Source organism: Spinacia oleracea, chromosome 6 (assembly GCF_020520425.1).
Source record: "Spinacia oleracea cultivar Varoflay chromosome 6, BTI_SOV_V1, whole genome shotgun sequence".
Taxonomy (NCBI): Eukaryota; Viridiplantae; Streptophyta; class Magnoliopsida; order Caryophyllales; family Amaranthaceae; genus Spinacia; species Spinacia oleracea.
The window spans coordinates 149,442,135-149,465,236 of NC_079492.1; the positions used below are offsets into that span (position 1 = coordinate 149,442,135).

Consider the following 23,102-nt stretch of genomic DNA (forward strand, 5'->3'; position numbering starts at 1 on the left):
TCGTTAGCTTAAAATGTTGTTTACGCTGTCTCTGTTGTTCGTTGTGGAATAGATGTCACCTGTGAGGTACTCGGAAAACGAAGTTACGTGCACATAAATAGCACCGGCGTCGTCTGTAGTGGTCGCGCTTAGAAGCGACATGTCGTCGTTGGGATCCAATAAGTTTAAGGGTCATGACCATGGAGACATCGTCGCTTGTAGTTGATAGCGTCGTTCGTTGATGTCGTCTTCTGATGATGTCGTTCGTTGCTGTTGCCGTTGGTGACGTGGTCAACAAGTGATCTGTAGAAAATACAAAAGGTAGAGGTGGACGTTCGCTTGATGCGATGTTAGCGTTGCTTTTCAAACAAGTGAGATGAAATACGAATACAATATAATTGCGTTTGGAAAGATATATTCAATGCGACAGATAACAAAAACTGAAATTGAACTTTAATCGCAGTGTAGTGAAAAATGAAATAAATTAATTAACGCACGAAGTAAGTGTTAGATATTACTTAATATGGGCTCGTGTAACGAAATTACGTCGTGTCGCTGACTGTCCCTTGATGACGATTCTACAATCAGCAGCATGGTCCTGATGTCGTGACACCTCTCGTCGACGATCTTGTTTTCGTTCCTGAGATCATTGTCATCGCTTGTACCGCCGTCGTCACATCTGGCGTCGTCCCGTCACGTTGAATGAGGTCGACACATCGCTGGTCTTGACACTGTCCATTATAACGTTGGTCGACTTATTGGTTGATCCTTTCTTGTTAATCGGTTGACGTCCTATCACTTGTCGTCTTTGGGAAACCCAATGACTTCTCTTTATCCGCCTATTTCGACATGTGATAGTGGTTGAGCCCCCAATGTTCGTACATTTGTCTTAGCGTCGTACCTGTTACCAAAATTATCTTGCCCCCCTGTGGCGGCTTTAGGAAGATATCATGACTGAAGTCGGCCACAGATATGATGACGTTCGTTTATATTTGACGTCGTACATGCGTGCCCACATGATGCAACCTCTAAACGTCTCATGTGTCATCATGGTCATTGATGATGATCATTCGACATTCCGATTTCCTTAGCTTTCTCGGTAGTCTGGTGGCGTCGTGTCATCGGTCATTGCCATCTCGTGGCGTCGGGGCATACCGTCATGATCAAGGTAATCTGTTGTCATTAATATACATACTAACGCGTATAGTCGCGGCGTGTCGTTAGTAAATGAAAAATAGTTATCACGGATGATATATGAGAAAATTTCAATAGGATATGAGGTGTTAGTTTATAAAATTTTGACGTCACTAATAAATGAATTGAGTCACTCATACCATTCGATTGTGTTGATGACCCTCACGATCTGCGATGTACGTGGCAGCGACAATACGTGTATATTATAAATAAAAGATAACTCACTTCGAAAGTATGTTCGTACCTTTAGCCCCCATTGATATTCATGTATCAATCAACGATCTGTTGGCGAACTTACGAAGAAATATATTGTTAAAATAAAGATGTTCGATAATTACTTCTACGTACCATGTTTAACGCCAAGAAACTTCTTGTCGTCATAGGGGTAACCAGAATGGTCGCGTCCTGCTGTCGTGACTTGCTGTCGTGGCGTCATGTTGTATCGTCGTGACCTCATGTCGTGTCGTGACCTCGTGTAACACTTCTAACGTTGGTCGCTTGCTTTACTCACGACCTTGCCAAGCGACACGTCAGTACCTATAGACAAGACAGTACCTTGTCACCTGCATTCTAACGTCGGTCGCCTGATGTACTCATGACCTAGCCAAGCGACACGTCAATACCTGTAGACAAGACAATACTTGGCGACACGACATGATCAAACGACAAGTGGTGACGATGTTAGTACAAAAAGTAGGATAACAACGTATAGAATATATTTCAAAGTGCTTTTGGAAATTAAAACAAGCCAAGTATACTATATAAAAAGAAAATCAAGTATACTATATGAAAATTAAATGAGATAGAGTATACTATATGCTCCCCTGTGGCGACTTCAGGACAACTACAAATTCTCCTATTTGATACTTGGACTGAAGTTAGCCACAAAATCTAGTATTGCCGACAATTTGTTGTTGAATCTCCATTTGTCGCCTTCGTTTTTGGAGACGTCGTCGACTGATGTGGAGGTGACGTCGGACGAAACTATGTTGATGTCATGTCATTGGTGGAAGACGTCATGTGTTCGCATCTGTTTCAGTGACAACAAAGACTAGAAACAATATTAGCTTAAATCAAAATCACTAGGGTTGAGTTTTATACCATACTTTTCGCGACGTCAAGTAATCAAATCGTCTCGAGATCTTATCAAGGTACGAGACAGCTCATATTGTATCTTGTTTGTGGTGACATCTGCATGATGGTCCGTGACGTCTATTTTCGATGTCATCAAGCGTTGGTGCCGTTGTTGTCACGATATGCATCATCTAGGTTGAATTCGACCACTCAGACGCGTCACTTCTAGCGATGACACCTACTGATGTCGACACCTGATCTGGCGACGACATGTACCCTGACGTCATTCCATATTCCATTGACTAACGAGCCTGGCGACGACACCTGACCCGTCGACGACACCTGACCCGTCGACGACGCCTGACCGTCGACGACACCTGACCGTCGACGACACCTGACCGTCGACGACACCTGACCGTCGACGACACCTGACCCGTCGGTGACTCCTGACCGGTCGACGACACCTGATCCGTCGACGACACCTGACCGTCGACGACGCCTGACCCGTCGACGACACCTGTCATGTTGATGACATGTGCCCTGACGTAGCTCCATCTCGTGGTGGCGACAAAGTATGACAACAATCCATAGCCTGCCGACAAATTTATTGGTGAACCCAAGTGGGTCGGATATTGTGTTTGAGAGAATATTTGTGGATATGTGTTTGAAGATAAATCTAGCCATCTCCCCACAGACGGCGCAAAACTGTTTATGCCAAATTTCGTATGGACGACCTTTGGTTGGGACATAAACGACTAGATTAAATAAAGTAAATAAATGACAAGAAATAAAGGGCAGAAAATAAAGGGAGACGAGACAAGAGATGGTGACGCGGAAAACCCGAAAGGGATAAAAACCGCGGGTGGCCATGAGTCCACCAATCCACTATGTTGTTGGCATAAATAGCCCAGATAAGTACAAATACAATGTATATATACGTATGTGTAAATGTAGCTGATGACGAAGCATAAGTAGAACGTAGTATAGGACTATAAGTAGATGAGGATCATTGGAGAAGGTTACTGGTGTTTGCGTAGGTTTGTGTTATGGCAGATGATACTCGTGAAGGGTAATATATTATGGAAAGAATGTATTATTTGGGAGACATGTCAGATAAGTATCATTAGGAGTAGATAGTGGAGAGTTTAGATGGGGCTTAGGAAAGGTGGATTGGTTATCCTTAGTTGCTGCAGGGCCGTAGGTATTGTGGAGGAATTACAATGGTTGGTTTAGCTCTTAGGAGATATTATGGCAGAGGGAGTAGATAATAGACAGCAACGGTTTCATTGTGGGTATTTCGGATGGGGATTGGAAGTGTCTTATCATTGTAGAGTGGTGATCTTTTTATAGGACTTTGGTGCGGCATTTGTTGAGGGAGTTGTGCTAGTAGTGCTCCTTGAATTGCTCAACCGATTCCTTGATTTCCTCCAACCGTTTGCTTGATCTTTGCTAACCTCTTTGACCTTTCCCAACAAGTCTTCCATGACTCAGCCATAACCGCTCCTCAAACATAGGAACAGACCGCGACATGTACGGTACGAAACGATCCATAACAGTAACCACCATGTCGAGCGGCGCGAAATTATCACCGATGATACTAGTATTAGTCCGACTACGTCCACCGATAATGTCAATGTTGTTAGGGCACCAAAGAAAAGACGAAGTTCTTCGAAGAAAACCCAAGAAGGCAGCGGAAGTAATACGTCGTCGTTAAAGGTAATAAAAAAGCAAGTTATTGAAGACAATTAGCATGATCATGCAAATTAAAGATCAAGAAGTTGATGAAGACAAGCAACATTATGTAGGATAGGGTTTCCAAAAAAAAAAAAAAAAAAAAAAAAGGGAGGGTAGGTACGTTAATGCAAGCTAAGTTTTAAAATTTACAATTAGAGTTAATGTTATGAGTTTTTATTTTTGTTATGGAAATTTTTAGTAGAGATAATAATATTCTTAAGATTTTACTTTATAAATTGTGCATTATTTACTTTTTCAGGTTTCTTTTGATTTTCATATCAATTTACGTATTTCACAGGGATATGTGATGTCAACATTTATGTAAGAATATTATTCTTCAAACCAGAAAGATCTAACAAGATCACTTTTTTTTTTTATTTAAATTATGGCCGGCGCACACTCAGTTAGTGAGTTAGTGTACAATGGGTTATCACCGGGATAAGTTTTAATCAGCTTTGTTTTTAGTAAATTTTAACATTATTATAATTAATGTTATAGAGTAGATATAATTGAGTAATTTTTTTATGTATAAACTTTTTAAGGGTTATTATTCCCTCCGCTTTTTTGATGTGCATCTACATCCTTTAAAAAAAAAAAAATTCGTCGTGTTATTTTTGCATATATCTACGAGTCATTAATTCTTTATCCCTTTGAAAGCTAATTAATCACGTTTCTCGTAAACTCCAATTCAACTATGTTTGAAATATGATTGAATATATAAACCAATAAACTTTATTAATTTCTTATTTTTCTTGGACAATGATAAAGGTCGCAAGTTGCAACAACATTTAGTTGTCGCAATCTTACGTGTCGCAGTTTAATTGGTACATATAGGCGCCACGTAGGATACACGTCAATATAATATTTTTACTATCAATGCAATATTTCTACTATGAAATATGTAAATAAGGTAGTCGATATGAATAAGGAAACAAATTAGAATATTAAGATTTTCCTACCTTTTTTTATACAAAAGGTCTTGTGCGCACAAGGTGTACAATAAATTTATTGTACACCAAGATAACTTTAACCTTTTTTTGTAACTTTAACCTAGTTTTGATTAACTTTTATATTAGTAAAAAAAAATTGATAGATAAATATCTTAAAGGGTTAAATGATTAATTTTATACATTATTAGTTATTTTGAAGAAATAAGTGATATTAAAATGAAAAAAATTTATCACTAAAAAATAGATAACTTTTACATGTATATATTTAACTTTTAAGCATTTTTAGTTAACTTTTACTCCGGTGTACAATATTTATTGTACACCCATTGTAAATAAGAATTTGTGTTTTTTATAACATGTATAATAGATAATATAAGTTAAATATTTTAATTTCTAATTTAAATCATGACACATAAGCATGTCATGTCATCATTGTGACACGGCTTAAAGGTCGCATGTTGCGACCTTTATCATTTTCGATTTTTCTTTAATGAAATTTAATTGGTTGGAAATAAACTGAATTTAATTTCTTTAATAAATGTACTCGGATCCGTAATTGGTTGGAAATAAAATTAACTTGATGTCTTCATTTGTTTCAATTCCCTTAACCGGAACATAATTGATTAGAGTAGTACGAGTAGTATATATATATATACATATACTCCACTTAACCCGGATTTCAAGATTTCAAGTTCTCTAAACATCTTAATTACATTTCTCAAATTTCAATTCGATCACGTTAAATTTACTACAAATCTTTTCTATCAGTGTCGATCAATCGAAGACGACGATGGCCTGCCTGGTATGTGATTACCACTTTATAGTTGAAGAGAAACCTCCATATACCTGATGTTCCTACCCACATGGCCACATTTGCTCATTTTACCAAAGTTTCTGGAAATGATATATATTCTAATTTATTTCCTTCCTTACATCGATTACCTTATTTATATATTTTTATAGTAAAAATATTGCATTGATAGTAAAAATATTCTGGTGACGCATAGCCTACGTGGCGCCTGTATGTACCAATTAAACTGCGATACGTAAGATTGCGACAACTAATTGTTGTTGCAACTTGCGACCTTTATCATCACCCAAAAGGGAAATTGATTGTACACCAATGTAACAGTAAATGTTTGTAGTGATGGATGATTCCCTAATGGGAAATACCAAATACTCTAATTTTGTTGTCATGTACATCTTACTAATTGGAAATACTCTGATTTTGCTGTCATGTAATTGTACATCTTAGTAATGAGAAATACTCTGATTTTCGCAGGTATCTAACAGAACAGTCTCTTGCTCGTTATTGATTAAGTGTAACGATAAAGAACGGAGGTAGCACAATAGTTTAAGAACTTTAAAGAACGAAGCAACATGATTAAGTGTTCTTCCTAGACTTATTAGAAAGCATAATACAGTAATAAAGCTATTGCATTACTCTCTTCTGTTTTGCAAAATAAGTACATCTGTTCATATGGCCAATTTTTTATTTATTAATTCATATTTCCAGTGACTTTGAAAATATTCTCGAAATGTTGTTAATGTAATAACAGTATCGTCTCTTGAATGATATTTATTGTAAGTACAAAAGTAAAGAGCTGCATGAAATTCTAGAATCTATTACTATATACTAAAAGAGACACCAGGAATGACACGTGTCAATTCCTGGATCGATTTTTTCCCGCCAAAAACCACTTTCCCAAAAAAGTGTATCGGTTTTATTTTATTTTATTTTCTTTCTTTTTTTTATAAACTATTTATTTATGGAAACAAATTTTAGTTTATAAACTATGGCAATAATAGATACGACGTAATAATAATTATTCTAAATTGTTAATATTTTATTCAAATCGCTATATTAATAATGAAAAATATATCACTCAATATTTTGCTCAAATTACCATATTACCATTTTAAATATGCACATTAGATGAATAAATTTAAACGAGTATGTTAAAAATGTTATAATTGTGCAATAGTTTGGGAGATAATTCGTTAAATAATTTTTAAAAAAATTTATCAAAATCCGTACGTGCACGGGATCTATTCTAGTTGTAACAAAAATATGACATTCATGCTTGTAACAGAAATATGACATTCAAGCTATCAACTTTGACTTCGTTCTTGTAGCCAGTCGTTACTAGATCGAGTTTAACATGGTTCATTTTGACACTCCATGTATACTCTCAAGAAAGATTTGGAGTACTTCATATCTCTAATTCTACGAGTGTGAAAATCACGACTAGATGATTTTTTCTTGGTTAGTGAGAGTGAATTGTTACGGGCTTTAAAAGTTGACCCAAAATAATGCAACAGGGTAACTTTTAAGAGACGGAGTGAATTAACGTTGATAGAAAGAAGATAAAATATTGCAATGAAAGAAAACCAACCTAAAGCCTAAATTATTGTACTACCTCCATTCTTTAAAGTTTTTTACACTTGCTATTTGCACAGACTCAATTGCAATATTTACCAACTAATATAGGATATGTTAAATACCGTACATGAAAAAATTATAAAAAGTTGATATTATGAAAATATATTCCGAGATTAATCTAACAAGACCTTACATGATAATGTTTTGACGTATATAATAAGTGTGATTTTATGGTTATTTTTTTTTTTTTGACCCATATCTCTTGGCGTAATTTTTTTTTTTTTTGGTACGTGGCAAATTGGATAATTATTTACCGGAACTTGGTAGTTCAGAATTAGGGGATGTAGCTCAGATGGTAGAGCGCTCGCTTAGCATGCGAGAGGTACGGGGATCGATACCCCGCATCTCCAATTTTTAATGTTCGTGTTGTTTTTGCATGTATCTATGACGTTTTTTTTATAAACTCCAACTGTGTATAGAAGTAGGAGTGGAAATATAAATATTAACCAATAAAATTAAATAGTTTGTTATCTTAAATGAAATTTAGTTGGTCGGAAATAAAATAAATTCAATTTATTTTTTCGTTAATGAAGTGGGGTACGTTGAAAATAAAACTCATAATTTGTTTCCCTTAACCAAATTGGATAAAACTAAAAATTTGTTTTCCTTAACCCAATCGGAAAGGAATGGGTTGGAGTACTATATAAACATACATAACCAATTTAACCTCTCCAAACATCATATCTTACTTTTTCTTTTGTAAACTGAAGTTCAAGTAGCTACGTACTATTTCACAGAAAATACACTCTTACGTCCCCTTTTGTTAATTTCTACAAATCTTTCCAAAGTCGAAGACGATGATGGCCTCTTCTAGTAAGATTCTCAGACTATTCGGTAATGACTACATCATTGTCAATCCTGGTGGTGGAAAAGATAACTCCGCCACTGCCGATCATGCCGCGCCGCTCAACATTGCCGTTGTTACCACCGTTGCAGAAACTACAACAACAAGCAACACTACTAACATGGCTGTTGTTAACATCCATGAAACAACAACAACAACGTGCAGTACTAGTAGTAACATGGCCGTTGTTAACATCCCTGAAACAACAACAACAACAACAACCAGTACTGGTAAGATGATCAGACTATTAGGCGTGAACATCTATCCTGGTGTTGGTTCATCAGAAAACTCCACCGCCGCCGATAATACTGCGCTGTTCGACATGGCCGTTGTTTGTGCGGAAAACTCCACCGCCGTTGCCGATAATACCGCGCCACTCGACATGGCCGTTGTTGGTTCAGAAAACTCCACCGCCGCTGCCGATAATACCATGCCGCTCGACGTGGCGGTTACAGTGGCTGAAACAACAACATTAGGCAGTACTAGTAATATTATTAGCCCTGCTATATTTGAAACGATAACCAATAATAATAATGTCAATGTTGTTAGGGCACCAAAGAGAAGTCGAACTTCTTCGAATAATGCGTCGTCGTCGTCGTCGCCGCCGCCGTTAAAGATAAGGAAAAAACAAGTAAATCCAAGGCCGAGTAGAGAAGAGATACTCAAAATTGCAGGTTTTGTTCCGCCGGAATTACCGAGTCAACTCGTAGAAAAAGTGAAGAATATGGGTTGTGATTCGCCACCTAAACTTGTGATGCAGAAATACCTACACGCTTCCGACGTAAACTCGCATCAAGGACGGTTGATGATTCCTAAAATGGAATTGGAAAAACACAATGCATTATTAGTTGATGGTTTTAATGAGGAAGAAAAGAAACATTTGATTGAAGGTGGTGGTATTCGAGTTCGTATTCTTCTGGAAACTTCTAATGAAGAAGAAGAAGAAGAAGAAGAAGAGATGTACGTGAGTCTATCAAGTTGGTCCAAACCGAAAGATGTTATGAATAAACTTGTGCTAACTACTGAATGGAACAATGTTAGGGAGAAAGCTGGTTTGGAAAAAACTAATGTTATTCAACTATGGTCGTTTAGGTATGGAGAACAACAACCAAAGCTTGGATTTGTTTTGCTCAAGGTTAAAGGTTCTGTTCCGGTTGAGGATATTGTTCCGGTAGCGGACTTAGAACAGGAAAGGGTTGACTTGTCTCCGAGGCCTGATGCTGACTGTGTCCTGCACAATGGAACTGTTAACTAGCCTCGGGGGGTGATATGAGAATTACCCCTCCGATGCCTTAGTCCGATTATGCTGATAGCTCTGTAATAAATGCTCGTAAGAATGATTGGATGGGATTTCATAAAGGTTGATGAAGACTGCTAACATCATGTTAGATTCCAATTAATAGCCTAGTAGTACGTATTAGTTAAAATGTTAAATTAAGTTAGATTAGGGTTTCTTAAAAAGGGAGGGTGGTAGTGCAAGTTTTTAATTTTACAATTAGGGTGGGGTTATGATGATTTTGTTTAGAGAATTATATTTTTAATTTGTACCGACAACTGGTAATAATTATATCATTAAGATTTTACTTTATAATTTGTGAATTTTTTTCATGTTTTTTTTTTTCCGGTGAAGAACAATATCATTAATAATTTAATTTATGAGATCTACGAAGTAAAATAGATATTTAAACCACGCATAGATATGTAAAGAAAAGACATAATTGTTACAATTAGAACAATCACTATTCTGCATCCTAAAGTACAACTCGTACTCCACGTACGTACTTTGAGTTGTACTTGATCGAACAATACATGATTTTCGATATTTTTGCATCTTTCCAAGTAGAGTCTTTCGCAATCTGTACACGAATTATGGTTCCAATCAATGAGTTTATGACAAATCCCAAATCCATACGAATCCATATCACATTCTCAATTATTGAAACCCCAAAAATATTGTGCATTATTTACCTTTCCTGTTATTTTTGATTTTCATATCAATTTACGTATTTCACAAGGGGTATGTAATGTCGACATTTATACGAAAGTATAAGATTATTAATTCTTGGAATCGGACAAATCTAACAAGATTCAAAAGGTCTTCATACGTGCTCCTTGTAATTATTATTAAAAATTGAACGTCAGCTATTCTGCTTCCTTGGAAAGTCGGAATATAGACACGCATTAATTGGCTTCCGCGTTCTAATCACAAACTGTAGCTGCATAAACCCGCATTAAAATTTACATATGAAAGCCAAAGACAAAATTGAAATCAAAATTCAGTAAAGTGACAATTAACGATCTGGAAATATACATGTAAAAAGGAAGAACAAAGCTATACAATGAGCACTAGAGAGCCCTTAAACCTCTTCCTGTAAAGACCAAAATCTCAGAAAATAGAACCTAGCAAAAATTGGAATTTAATACATCAGATAGCTACAATCTCCTCCCCCCAAAAAAAAGAATTTTCCCATGCTACCTCAACAAGCAATAGAGCACTCAAAATTGTTCACTTGAAGGTGTGTGTAAAAATGACAGGACAGCAACCCGGTAAGCTATGATCGAGTTCTCTACAAGACTACAAGTATGCAAATATCAACCTGCAATCGCAATTAGCTGTTTTATTAACAGTGAAACAGATTGTAATAGTACAGACGAAATACACTTGATACTCTGATAGACTGATAGTATCATATAGCCTTTATAGAGTTAGAGGTGATTTTCATTTGAGCTCTAAAACTGATCAGATGGTACAAAAAATAGCCCCCGGGTGAATTTCCGATTTTGCATTTTTCAAGGGACAAAGGGAGTAAGCACGGAGTATCTCTAAGAAAAACCTTTTGTATCGGGCCAGGTTCAGTCGGGTCATGACCTTAAAAATCATCCCATTAGTCGGGCCGGGCCAAACTTCAGGCCAGTTTTGTGTGCCTAAACCCCTGTATTTTGGGCCAAAAATAGCGCGCTTTCGGGCCGCTCAAATTTATAACTAAAAGCGTAATTTTACATTGCCCATAACCCGCCAACTTTTTTTTAAAGTTCAGGCAGGGCCTGAAAATCGGGCCTACATATTCTGCCCAAACCCCGGTATTTTTCGGGTCGGGCCGGTCGTCTCATGTTGATCAGCTCTAGAACAGAAGGAAGGAAGGAAAAACCTCAGCCCCTCAAAACTCCAGCTAAGATTGGGCATTACCTTAAAAGAAAGCAAAAGGGCACACTAATGTCAACTGGCCCAAGGTTGTGACAGAGAAGTAGTCGGCGTTGATGCACCTGAGCCTTGTTTTCCATGTATAGCAGCTTTGAGGACATTATATTGTTCATTCACAGAATTGTACAACGCTTGTCCATAAACTGACTTAGCCTGCAATAAAATCACCAAAAGAATCACAAATCGAGTGTATGTAACAATTTGCGTTTAGATAGTGATACTACAGTTTATTAGATATTTATTAAAGATATACTCAATTATTTATTATTTTAATATCCTTTCATGATTATTTGCAAACCATATACAATTGATTGCCATGCGCTCTTTATATTCTTATGTGAGCTAATTTAGTGCAAGAGAGTTTTGAACTATAACCAAACCTCTTCATCATTTTTGCAACCAAGAGAAACATCATTGTAGTTAATCTCTGGTTCCACAGATACCCCAACTCCGTGAAAGGACATTACTCTTTTCTCCCCAATTTCCTTTTCAACCTGCACAGGGAAGGGGAAAGGGCGAGTTCTTGAATAAACAGAAATTCACAATCAAACAGGCTACTTAAAAGAAAACAGTAGGAAGTTACCTGTGCTGGAGGGGGCATAATGTCATAGCACAATAATGCTAATGGATAAATATGCCCAGGTCTACCAGCATGTTCCACAAGCCTTCTCATATTATCCAATGCAGCGAAATCAAAAGTTCCCTGATGTTTATCCATCAGTATCATATTAAATATTAATGGCAATGTAGTAAAATCCCAGGAAAGAAATGCAAGAAAGAGAAAAGGCCAAAAAGGTAATTGATTCACTTGCACAATGGGACTATAGAATACAAACACACAGAAAGAAAATCATAGCAACAAAATCATCAACTATGACTGCAGAAAGCAATAGAAACATGACCTACACATAATGTCTCCTACATGAAAAATGGGCAGAGAGATGTCCGGAAAAAGACCCAATTGAGACGGTAATTTACAATGAAATCAAGTCAAAGGTCACAGAAAAGAAATCCAAGAACCTAGACCTGATCAACATGACCCCGGCCCAAAATTTGGCGGGTTTGGGCAGGTTTTAGGCCCGATTTCCAGGCCCAGCACGGCCCAGAATTTTAAAAAATTTGGCGGGTTTGGGAACGTAAAAGCTACATTTTTAGTTATAAATTTGGCATGGCCTGAATGGCCCGATGTTTTAGGCCCGAAATAACAGATTTGGGCATGAAAAACCGGCCCGGATTTTGGCACGGCCCGAGACATGGGCTGATTTTTAAGCTTCGGCCCGGCTCGAACCCAGCACTGATCTTGAAGTGCATTACATCTCCCATAATACAAGTAACAAGGATATAGCAATCAGCACAAGTTATTATGAGAAGTGCACTAGTGCAGATGTCGGAAGAAAAGGCAACAGGTCTTAAATTTTGCTGTCAAATGTTACGGACAAAAACTTACCGGGTACCATTCACCAGTGACAGCATCTGGACGATCTCTTCCACCACTGGGTGCAATCCAGATTATTTTTGAACCACCTCTGGAAAAATAGATAACCCATATTTAGAAGATCCAGCAAGAGAAAAAGAAAGGAGAAGAATCTTTTAAAACAGAACTACTAGAAAAGACTAACATGGGAATTGGAAGCCACCACCACTATTAAACAACAAAAAAAAAGAATCCCCAGTCACAAACACAGAGGTCGGCAAACACACACTTTCATATGAAAATCCTGTCACGTGGGCTCCAATATAAGTTCAAACATTCTACGGACTTCCAATCATATACCTGGAATTTAAGTTCAAAGACCTTTCTATTTACATACAAAGTGCTAATAGGGTAACAGATAACAGACCCATGAATAAAACATTTTCATATAGTTGAGGAATCAAGTTTCTCGAGTTTATCTCACCGTATTTGCCTCACCATAGAAAAAAGTCCCTGGGCTTATAAACAAATTAAGAAACCTTAACAAGGAAAAAAAGGAAACATACAGAACGTGGGATAGGAGTTTGTATTCCCTTCACAACCAAAAACTATTCTAGACTTTGAAAAGCAAAAGACGAAGACTAGTGCTCAATTTAAAGCTACATCCAGTTATCAAACGAAGACGGAAAACAATTCTAGTTTCACAAACAATGAAGCGGAATCCAAAATAACGTAACTACCTTAAAAGTAAGACCAACTCTTTCAAACTCCTTGTATTTGCTCTTTTCTTTACATCAACAAGCTCGGGATCATCATACATGTGCTTCTTAGAGTAAACACAAAGAAGATTCCTGAGTCGGAACAAAATAGAAAACCATTGAGACAGTGACAACTCATCATTAAAACCACAAACTCAGAGATGAGAGCATATCAGATCACCTTCCCATGCTAAAGGGCTTGCAAAGAGGATCTGTTATAACTCGATCACCTGCTATGTAGATCTGCAGCACATAAAGTTACACCTTTTCCATGTAAGCTTTAAAAAATTAAAGCACAACAAATGGTGCAAATTACACAATTGACAAATAGCAGATTGACGTCACCAAGTTTTCTGCGATTAGTGAATTTGTCTTCTCCAGAAGTAATGCAATCACTGCGGGATCTGCTTCACTTTGATGGTTGGACATTAAGATGATGTTGTCACCCTGTACGTTATAATCAGGATATTAAAGTTGCAACATAATGGGGAACCTTTACCCAGGATCTATCAAATGCACAAGTTGCTGGTAGAAGATGCAGCAAGCACAAAGGTAGTTAATCGGACCTCCTTTCTCTCCTTTATATGAAAAAACGTTTTTTTTGAAAGACATGAAACTAGAAGGTAAAAGTACATCTCTCCGTTATCAGGGCACATACACAATCTTGTTTATAAGTATGTTGAGAATGTCAATATTGCCAAGGGTCTCCTACAATAAAATCTGGTATCAAATGTCTACATAATTATTCTTGACTAATAAAAAGAAGCACATTACTTCATCCTTTCACTTAATATATTCCTTTCAGACCCATCCAAAAAAATGTTCCTCAACAAGCAGTAGCCATATAATTTGAACATATTCTTTCAATCTACTGCCTATATCACTCAGACGGGGCTTGAAAAAGACTGAAATTAGTTGAAACAAAACCCTTCGTAATGGATCCCCACTGTCTAACAGTGTAAAACTGGCTCAAAAATAACTAAATGCCATTAGAAGATACACAACTTAGATTCTTTTTAGACTCCAGGTCTTTCAGAAGTATCAATTAGACAATCAATAAGACAATAACGCATTACTGTCACTCAATTAGAAAGAATATGTTGATAATATGTCCAGGTCTTTGAGAATATATGTTGCACCAGGAGATTGCCAAAGAGAACAGAATATTCTATTGAGTCCATGTTTGAAAGCAGAAGTGAAAACATAAGAATGGATACCTGCTTAAGCTTCTCCTCCATTTCTTGGAAAATGGCGATGTTACCAACATATGAATTTCTGAAATGAAAACAATGACATTTATAGGATCAAAAAGATGGCAACATAACCCTTGGTTTGCCCTAAAATCCCAGAGTTTGATATGCTTATGCTGAGTAATTTAACAAATATGTCCCCCAGAGAATCAAACCGACTAGAACAGCACCTGATAGTATGCCAAACACTACAAAAGAATTTCCTACAAAAGTATAAGCTATGTTTTCTTCCAAAACAATATCCAGACTAGAACAGCACCTGAAAGTATGCCAAACACTACAAAAAAAAATCCTACAAAAGTATAAGCCATGTTATTTCTGTATCAAATAGGTCATTCAATGGTGTGGAGTTAGGGCTGTCAAAACTGACCCGATCCAACCAATTTCTGACAAAAACCTAAGTGACCCGGAAAAAAAAATCATACGTTCAATCCGCATAATGATAATGACCGCGGACAACTACATTATCTGATTATACCCGAACCGATTATAACCGACCCGTGACCGACCGATGACCCGATTTGACACCCTTGGGTGTGGTAAATAGAATCATGCTGCAACATCCAATGGCTGTTGTGTGATAGTGTCGCCCATTAAACTTCACAGGCACCACTGCTAATTGCTAAAGAAGTTAGACGCCTAGACCTACCAACCTTATTGCATGTGATGTAAATGGAAATTCGCAATTCGTTTAATCATTGGGGTTAGTCTACTGAAAGGAAACCCTTTTCCTTGTCCTTAGTTAGTGTCTGGTTCACTCTTTTTTCGATTCCTTTTTCCACTTTTGCTAAATGGAACCCCGAAGTTCCCTCCCTGATAATCCTCTTCCCCTCCCCCCCCCCCCCCCCTCCCCCCGCTCGAAAATATGATCACTACGAATACCGAAACTCATAAGCGCACCAATTACCTATTTACTAGTCTACTTCAGCCAAAAAAAGGAACTGAATCCTCACAGAAAACACTGCCACCCAATTTCCTTTTCCCATGAAGATGAACCTAGATCTTAGCTTTGGTAGCCCTGGTAATGGTAATGGTGAATTAGTAACCTGTGCAATCTGGCTGTTGGAGAAAGATGAAGGCAACAAACAGCAAGGAGAGAGATGGGTTGGGGAGGGAGTGGAGTAGGAGCCTAGGAGGTAAAGGGTGAAATCATATGAGCAACGTAAGGGGGGTTTCTGATTTGGTCAAAACTCCTATCTCAAGGCAAAATGAAAGCGAGGAGTCTTGAGGTATATTTTTACATACACTAAACAAAATACGCGTATAACTTAAATATTATAACAAGGTCAAATTTTCAAATAAGTCCATTCACATTAGGACATAGAACTATGGATGTGTCATGTGACTACTGCTAGGTGCTGCTTAAGCAACACAATGACAGTTTCTTCAACCACAACTGAAAGGTCTACAACCCAAATTATGGTCAATATGGTACTTTCAGTTAAACACGGTTTATTCAAGATGTGAGAATTAAAAATAGCCTGTAAGTTCCTCCAGTGCTATACATTAACAAATGTTCTTGCTCATATTCATAAGCAATGAACTTGGGAGATAGTCCCTCGGTATTTTATTAAATTGTGCAGTTTGACCGGCACATAGTTTAGGAGGGTAAGTTGATTTTATTAAAATAAGATATAAAAACAATGGTAATAAAAGTTAATGGGGATGTTGAATTATTCAAAGAATGTAAAAGGTAAGAAAAAATAAATAAAATAGGTGAGAGTGGGGATCATGAGAGGAGAGAGATATATTATTAAAATGTAAGAGCATATCAAAAATGGAAAGTCCACCATTTAATAAATTACGGCCTCTTTAGGAAAGTGCATAATTTAATAAAATACGGAGGGAGTAGAAAAAAGTGAAACCACAGTCAACATGAAAACTGACAACAGTGAAGCTAACCATGTACTTTTATACTTCCTTGATTAATCAAATATTTAAAATGGGAACATGCTTTTCAACTGTCTTGTTGCTTTATTAAGGAAGACCTTCTATTGAACAGATCAGGATTCAGAACTCAAAAGTATAGCAGAAGCTCAACATAATAAATTGCACGGTTACACCAGGTTGGAATGTTGGATTAATTAAGAGTGAGGGAATTTCCGGAATCTACCATTCAACATGCCTCCTATCTCCTCTATCCATAAAATGGGATGGAAAACATTTTACCTGGCAATTTGTTTATTAAATAATAAAAATAAAATATGTAGGTAAATATTTTTCCCACTCAATGGCTAGAGTTTATGTGCTGAAAAGCCTAAAACGGATGAAAATAGCCACTTGGGGCCTGGAGGACAACTGTTGTGATAATTGCAAATTAGCAAACACTGCCTATGTGGAAGGCCAGCAATAGATATTTCGGAGACAAGCTGCTATGATGATCAGAGTCTGCCTAACCTAGGTCAGTTTACTCTAACTTCAACAATTATGAAGACAAACCTCAGTCATTGCATGTGTTTAGATACGAAGACTCTCGCACAGCAAAGTGCATCATTTGTTCCAATAAATTAGAAAACCAAAAGCATAAACTCTCCTGTGTGATCAATATGGCCAAGACAAGTCAAAGTGAACCAAAGAGAAAACCTCAAAAGTATGACCACTTGGGCAATTCTACGAAAGCAAGACAGGCCAGATGTAGATCCTATCCAAGAAACAATGCTAAAACCATCTTCTTTTGGACACTAAATAAACTTGGACTGAACATAAAATTACAGCCAACAAGATTTTTTCTAAGGAATTTCTTGTTGCTTTTGTTGCTGTGTCCTAGAAAGAGGAATAAGCAGCTAGCTAAATTCCTGAACATCAAGCTTCACCTTTTCCCTTGATAATTATTTTCACCCTATTCTTTTTCGAATGTCCTTCTATGGCGATTGATTCTCAGATAAGACCGACCAGAAATAAATACAGCTCATTAAAGCCCAAGAATTCAAGTCACAAGTCAAAAACTACTACAAACTATGATACCATGAAGCAAAACAGGAGGTTGGACTCACCCAAAATCTACCAATGGCCGAATGTAATCTTGACCAAAGGAATAATAGTCAGCAGGCTCTCGAATAGCTTTGTGAAACGGTGGAAATACAAAAGGGTCCTGTAAGATATTATTAAGACCGCATAAGTAGCTAAGTGGTGCATAAATCCCATCGTATAATTAAAATGTTCTGTAGCTTTTTTTTTTTCTATAGCTTTTTATTCAATTAACCATTTTGAAGAATTGGAACGACTATAAAAAAACAAACCAACATCTACCAACCATAAGTGGAAATGTAGTAAAACGAATAAGACATATCGACGAGCACAATAAATTTGACCAAAAAATACCTCAATATCCAACAAAACAAAATCAAGCATAACACTCATGTTTGACAACACTATTTCATCAGCATGAGAAATTCCACTTGAAAGGACCTGAAAAGTCAATCAGTTGAAAGATGTCACAATCACCACTAGAAAAAACACTCATGCAACAGGATAACAGTCTCTATCATCAGAATCGTAAGCAGGATATCCAAAAGTTTCTTTAGTTCATCCAACAGGTTTATTCTGCCTCTAAAAGAAAGAACGCATTACCCCAATGCCCCTATAAAATCTCCCATCTTTGGTCGGGCAAGGCAAGGGGGTCGGATATACGCAACCTAACACGTGCGGTAACAGAGAGGCTGCTTTCAATGCCCCTTAAATTAGCTAATCCAGTTATGAAATACTTAGCAACAAGTGTAAGCTAACACATGACAAATAAGAATATCAGGCTGTTAATGAGCCATTTTATCTCCATGTACGCTTAATTATTCTGCAATATTCAATTTTTTACAATTTAAGGAAAAGGTGAATTGTATTTAATGTTTCTTGAGTCTTGTCCATTATAAAACCAGAAGAGCTTGTTGTGGCAACATCCAATCTGTGTCTCAACAGCAATTTGATTAATATTTCAATTCCCTTCCCTCGATAAAGCAATATAAAAGGCTAGATTACCATGCCCTCAGACAATCACATATCTATCTATCCATAGAATCAAGAAACGGCATGCAGCTCCAACTGCAGAACTTTCTCTAACAGGTAAAAAGTAACAAAAGGAAAAATCAAATAAGTTAGAAAATAAAAGGAAAACTCGTTTTACTTATATTTCAAACAAACTTGCACTTCAACTTCAAAGTTGAGAAACAGAAAACTAAGTTAGGTTAGTCGTGAAATAGCAATATAGCATGGATAAGGAAACTGAAGTCTGCCAGAAATATGCGAGGAAGTAACAGAAGAGAAGAACATTTGTATTCTAGGACTCGTCAAACACATTGAAAACAACGAAATGCAATCCCAGGAGTCAAACTTCATGCAACTGTATTTATGTTATCTGATGAATGATGGGAAAAGGGTGATGCAGAGCTCACAGCCAAAAGGATTAAAGAATACCATAACAATGGGATTTTCCCATTTGTGTGAAGAAAATAACCATTTTTCGAAAAGACTACAAAGTACAGACAGAAATATTCCAGGATACGAATAGGTCAATAATGTAACTTACTGCATTGCGATAGTAGTGAAAAAGTCCCTCCATAGCATAAGCAACACTTTTAGGTAACCTTCCAATTTCTGATTCCCTTTTTATTTCAGATATCAGCTCTGCAAAGAATACAAATCAATTCACGGAAGAAATCAGAATGTAGGTATGCAGATAAGACTATTGAAATAGAAAGGGCATCGAAGATTGCAAGAATGTTCTTTCTCATACTCAAAGAAAAATGTCTAGCTGCAACCTAACCATACAAGATGGTAAACAAAACTAATGTGTCAATACATAGAACAGTTGCAGCGACTTTACAATGATCAAGCACTTGACTCAGCAAAAATAATAACCCTTCAACTGTAGCATTGATACAGCGACTACATATTACAGAGCAAGCATGGTTGACTGCATAGGGTTGTCAAGCATGAAAGAAAACAAAAGGAAAATTATACAGATATCCGGAAGAACAACAGAATAAGAAAGAGCAGTGTCACAAGATACGCAGTGTATAAACGGTAATCTTTAATTATCCCAGGAAAAAACGATTTCATTCCTGAACAAGTAAAAAGCTGCTTCACTATACAGCTGGGCAAGGGAAGAATTCAAATTTATCTTTCGTAGATAGATGTATGCTTTATTGTAATACGAATTTTCACAAGGTTAAGCTATAGACAAAATGCTGCAACAACTTTCCATAACTTCATATACTTTTTATTTGGTTGACCTGCTGTTTGCAAGCGTAGTGCAAGCCGCAAGGCATAGCGTAAGTGATAAATTATACTTTCTAGAACATATTATATTGCTCCAAAGCAGAAACAGCATATTATAGTACATGCAACATCTGATTCAGCAAAGATTTGAATTACCATGTCCACATAGCCAGTACTAAATTGATGTCTTGCTAAGATCTATAATCTTATTTCTCTTAAATTCACTTCAAGGTAAAGAACAGTCTCTCTGCTGGTGAAATAGAGAATTCCTCCGGCACTCTAGTACACGATTCTATGCAATTCCCAATAAGTAAATAATCAGAGAAGAGATCTTAGAAAAACTCCCAGTGACTCCTCATATACTCAAATATTCTAAGTCAAGGCTAAATACATTTGAATGCAAAGTTGCAAGCCTTATTCACCCATCTAGCTTCTGCAGAAAACGTTAAGGGCATAAAGGAACTATCCACCTAATTAAGGTAATAAACTATTACATTAACAAGACAACAAGAGGGAGTCTCCATCTGTACATGGTTTTCACGCCGTTAATATCCTTTTAATATCACTCTCTAATACCTACCTATCAACGGGGAGGGGAGGCACGTAAGGGATGTATCAATTCATTTTCTACCACAATATCATAAAATTAAGTGTCGCTCCAACTGCACCGGTCCAACACTCTAACTATACAACATCCTCAAAGAGGAAAGCTTAAAAGCAATACCAGAAGAAACTTTTCCCTTATAATTGTTTTGTTAGTTAATTTGTTACTGATAGAGAATATCGTATATTCTGTAACGCTAATGCACCAATTCCCTTTCACTGTTAAAACTATTTTATACCATCATGAACCCTAAAGAAAAACAAAATGCAAAGTCCTAGGTTATCCATCCCATACCTAGGATTCCTTGTCCAAAATTGTGATTCAAAGTTAGATAATCAACTTTTTCACAACTTGTATGTGACAAGTCTGACAACAGAAGACATCTCACCCTCAAAACACAGTGTTCCATTAAACACCTATTCAACTTTTCTGACCCTGTTCATTATTGAATTGGATATAGGTTTTAAAATAAAGGAAGAAAAATCTCACTGTGCAAGGTAGTAGTAGATGTGTAGTTAACCACAAAGCTACACTGCAGCCAGCTAAAACATGGAGTAAACAGAGGCATGTTTTAAGAAAGTGTATATAGCCATATATAGGGCAATCTTTTCCTTTCTCCGCTTATTTGGTGCCAATATGTCACAGGTGAAATTACAAGAATTTATCAGCAATTGCCTACACAAACTCACTCTAGCTAATTTTCAATTTACTCATACTTCCTAATCAACGGTCGCTCACTTCTGAAAAATATCACAACTTAAAGAATCAAGTCAAACTAAGGATGTTTGAAGTATGACACTCATCTTTTTACATTTCATTAGGAAACCTAAAGTACATTGTTATTAGAATATATGACATTGTTTCTGAACTATCCTAGGATGTAAGAACCTACTCTAAATCATATTCCATAGACAACAATCGAGAAACTTATGAATTAAAGAAAATACACAAAATCTTTTACGCGCTTAAGGAGGAATCACAACACACATGACTCAAACAGTAAGCAGTCACTAAAAAACCTTTCATTCTAAGAAAGATGACCAACAAGGGACTGCTCTCTCTCAAATTCCATATTGTTATATATTGTCTAATCATTAAAGTACATCAACCAAAAATCAGATAATTAAAACAAGCAGAGAACTAAATAATTGATAAAATAAAACAAAAATTCATGAAACCGAATGTTCAGCTATCAGTCGAGCAGAAATCCACATTTCAGCATAGTAGTAAAAAACCGGAAAAAGAATTCAAGAAACTGCCACATATACTTGCCGCCGATTATTTCATAAGCGATGAAACATGAAAATGGATACAAATCAATTGTTCTGTCGCAAAATTTTCAAAATCAAATAAAAAAAATAAGCGGATAATTCCTACATAAATTGATTAGAGGAAAAACAATGAAAGATGCTCAGATTACGAATCAAATATACATCTACATTTCAGGCATTCAGCATAATTATGAAACTAAAGACAATGTAGTACTCCATAATAAAATAAAATAAAAAATGAGAAAAGAGAGAGAGAGAGAGAAAACCTTCTGCAGAACGAACGTTACGATAAGTGCGAGAACGAAGAAGTTGATTGTCATCTTCTTTCTTAACAGGAATCTCGTGATTCTCCTCTTCAACAGACTTCGCAGCAGCAGAATAAGAAGCAGAAGCAGACGTCGAAGAAGACGAGGACGGAAGAGCAGTGTCCGCCATTAATTTGAGCTTGGAAGAGCAGCAGCATATTAGAGACGAGTTAAACCGAGTGAAAAAACTCCGACGAAACACCACCGCAGAAAACGCCGACGAAGAAGACGACGAGGAAGTAGAAAACGAAGAAGAAACCCTATCTTTGCACACCTCGAGAACGGGTGGAGCAGAGGAAGATAAGACTAACATATTTTCTGGTATGAGGAGAGAGAGAGAGAGAGAGAGAGAGAATGGAAATGGCGGATGAGAGATGGGTTGAAGATTGGAGAAGAAGAAGTTGATTGGTGGTTATTTGATTTGTGAGTTGCTAAAAAAGGTGAAAACAAAAAATAGGAGAGAGAAAAATGAGGGAATAGTACTAACTGAATAGTGAAGTGATAAACCGCATAAAAGGGCGCAATTGCAAAGTTGCAGGGGATTAGGCGGTGACGGCTTTTGGGCTACCGGATAATCGGATATCACGTTTCTTTCTGGTATTCTCGTTTTTCCTTTCTTTGACCGGTGTGTGAGAATGTGAGATGCCTATTTTTCCTTAACAAACAAAAACAAAAAAAAAATGCCTATTTTTTCTTGAATAATAATAATAATGAATATAAAAAAATGTTTATTAATTGGACCAGAAAAATCGAGTTCCGCTTGATTAAAGGTTGAGTAGATGAGTAAATCGAATCATTAAACTGCAATAGTGCATATTGGTGTAATTTTAAAATAGTGATTCGTGTATTGACCTATCCTATATGCTCAA

At 36.7% G+C, this 23,102-nt stretch overlaps 2 protein-coding genes and 1 non-coding gene across 4 annotated transcripts; 2 read left to right on the top strand and 1 right to left on the bottom strand.

The window, feature by feature from the left end:
* Window positions 1-7,651: 7,651 nt before the first annotated feature.
* Window positions 7,652-7,724, top strand: TRNAA-AGC (transfer RNA alanine (anticodon AGC)). Its single transcript has one exon. It is a non-coding gene; the product is annotated as a tRNA-Ala (tRNA).
* Window positions 7,725-8,078: 354 nt separating this feature from the next.
* LOC130462565 (uncharacterized) lies at window positions 8,079-9,723 on the top strand. Its single transcript, XM_056831073.1, has one exon. It carries the CDS (start codon window positions 8,172-8,174, stop codon window positions 9,471-9,473), a length of 1,302 nt encoding a protein of 433 aa, XP_056687051.1. The 5' UTR covers window positions 8,079-8,171; the 3' UTR covers window positions 9,474-9,723.
* A 172-nt stretch (window positions 9,724-9,895) lies between these two features.
* LOC110791570 (glycerol-3-phosphate acyltransferase, chloroplastic-like) lies at window positions 9,896-22,850 on the bottom strand. Of its 2 annotated transcripts, none has more exons than XM_021996331.2 (13): window positions 22,195-22,790; window positions 19,362-19,459; window positions 18,164-18,250; window positions 17,836-17,933; window positions 14,810-14,867; window positions 13,938-14,039; window positions 13,774-13,835; window positions 13,575-13,685; window positions 12,868-12,946; window positions 12,004-12,123; window positions 11,801-11,914; window positions 11,406-11,573; window positions 9,896-10,434 (listed from the first exon to the last, which is right to left on the bottom strand). In XM_021996331.2, exons 1-12 carry the CDS (start codon window positions 22,544-22,546, stop codon window positions 11,436-11,438), a joined length of 1,419 nt encoding a protein of 472 aa, XP_021852023.1. In that variant the 5' UTR covers window positions 22,547-22,790; the 3' UTR covers window positions 9,896-10,434; window positions 11,406-11,435. The 2 variants fall into 2 exon arrangements, with proteins under 2 accessions (XP_021852023.1, NP_001413348.1); NM_001426419.1 differs by lacking the exon at window positions 9,896-10,434 and adding an exon at window positions 10,436-10,815 and having other exon boundaries at window positions 22,195-22,850.
* Window positions 22,851-23,102: the final 252 nt, after the last annotated feature.

What these genes read in the sequence shown, in the direction of transcription:
- LOC130462565 (XM_056831073.1), top strand. Translation starts at nt 8,172, where the DNA reads ATGATGGCCTCTTCTAGTAAGATTCTCAGACTATTCGGTAATGACTAC.
- LOC110791570 (XM_021996331.2), bottom strand. Translation starts at nt 22,546, where the DNA reads ATGTTAGTCTTATCTTCCTCTGCTCCACCCGTTCTCGAGGTGTGCAAA. An exon ending in TGGAGGAGAAGCTTAAGCAG is followed by an intron (nt 14,040 to 14,809) that starts GTATCCATTCTT and finishes TATAACGTACAG; the next exon opens with GGTGACAACATCATCTTAAT. An exon ending in TCACTGGTGAATGGTACCCG is followed by an intron (nt 12,124 to 12,867) that starts GTAAGTTTTTGT and finishes GATAAACATCAG; the next exon opens with GGAACTTTTGATTTCGCTGC.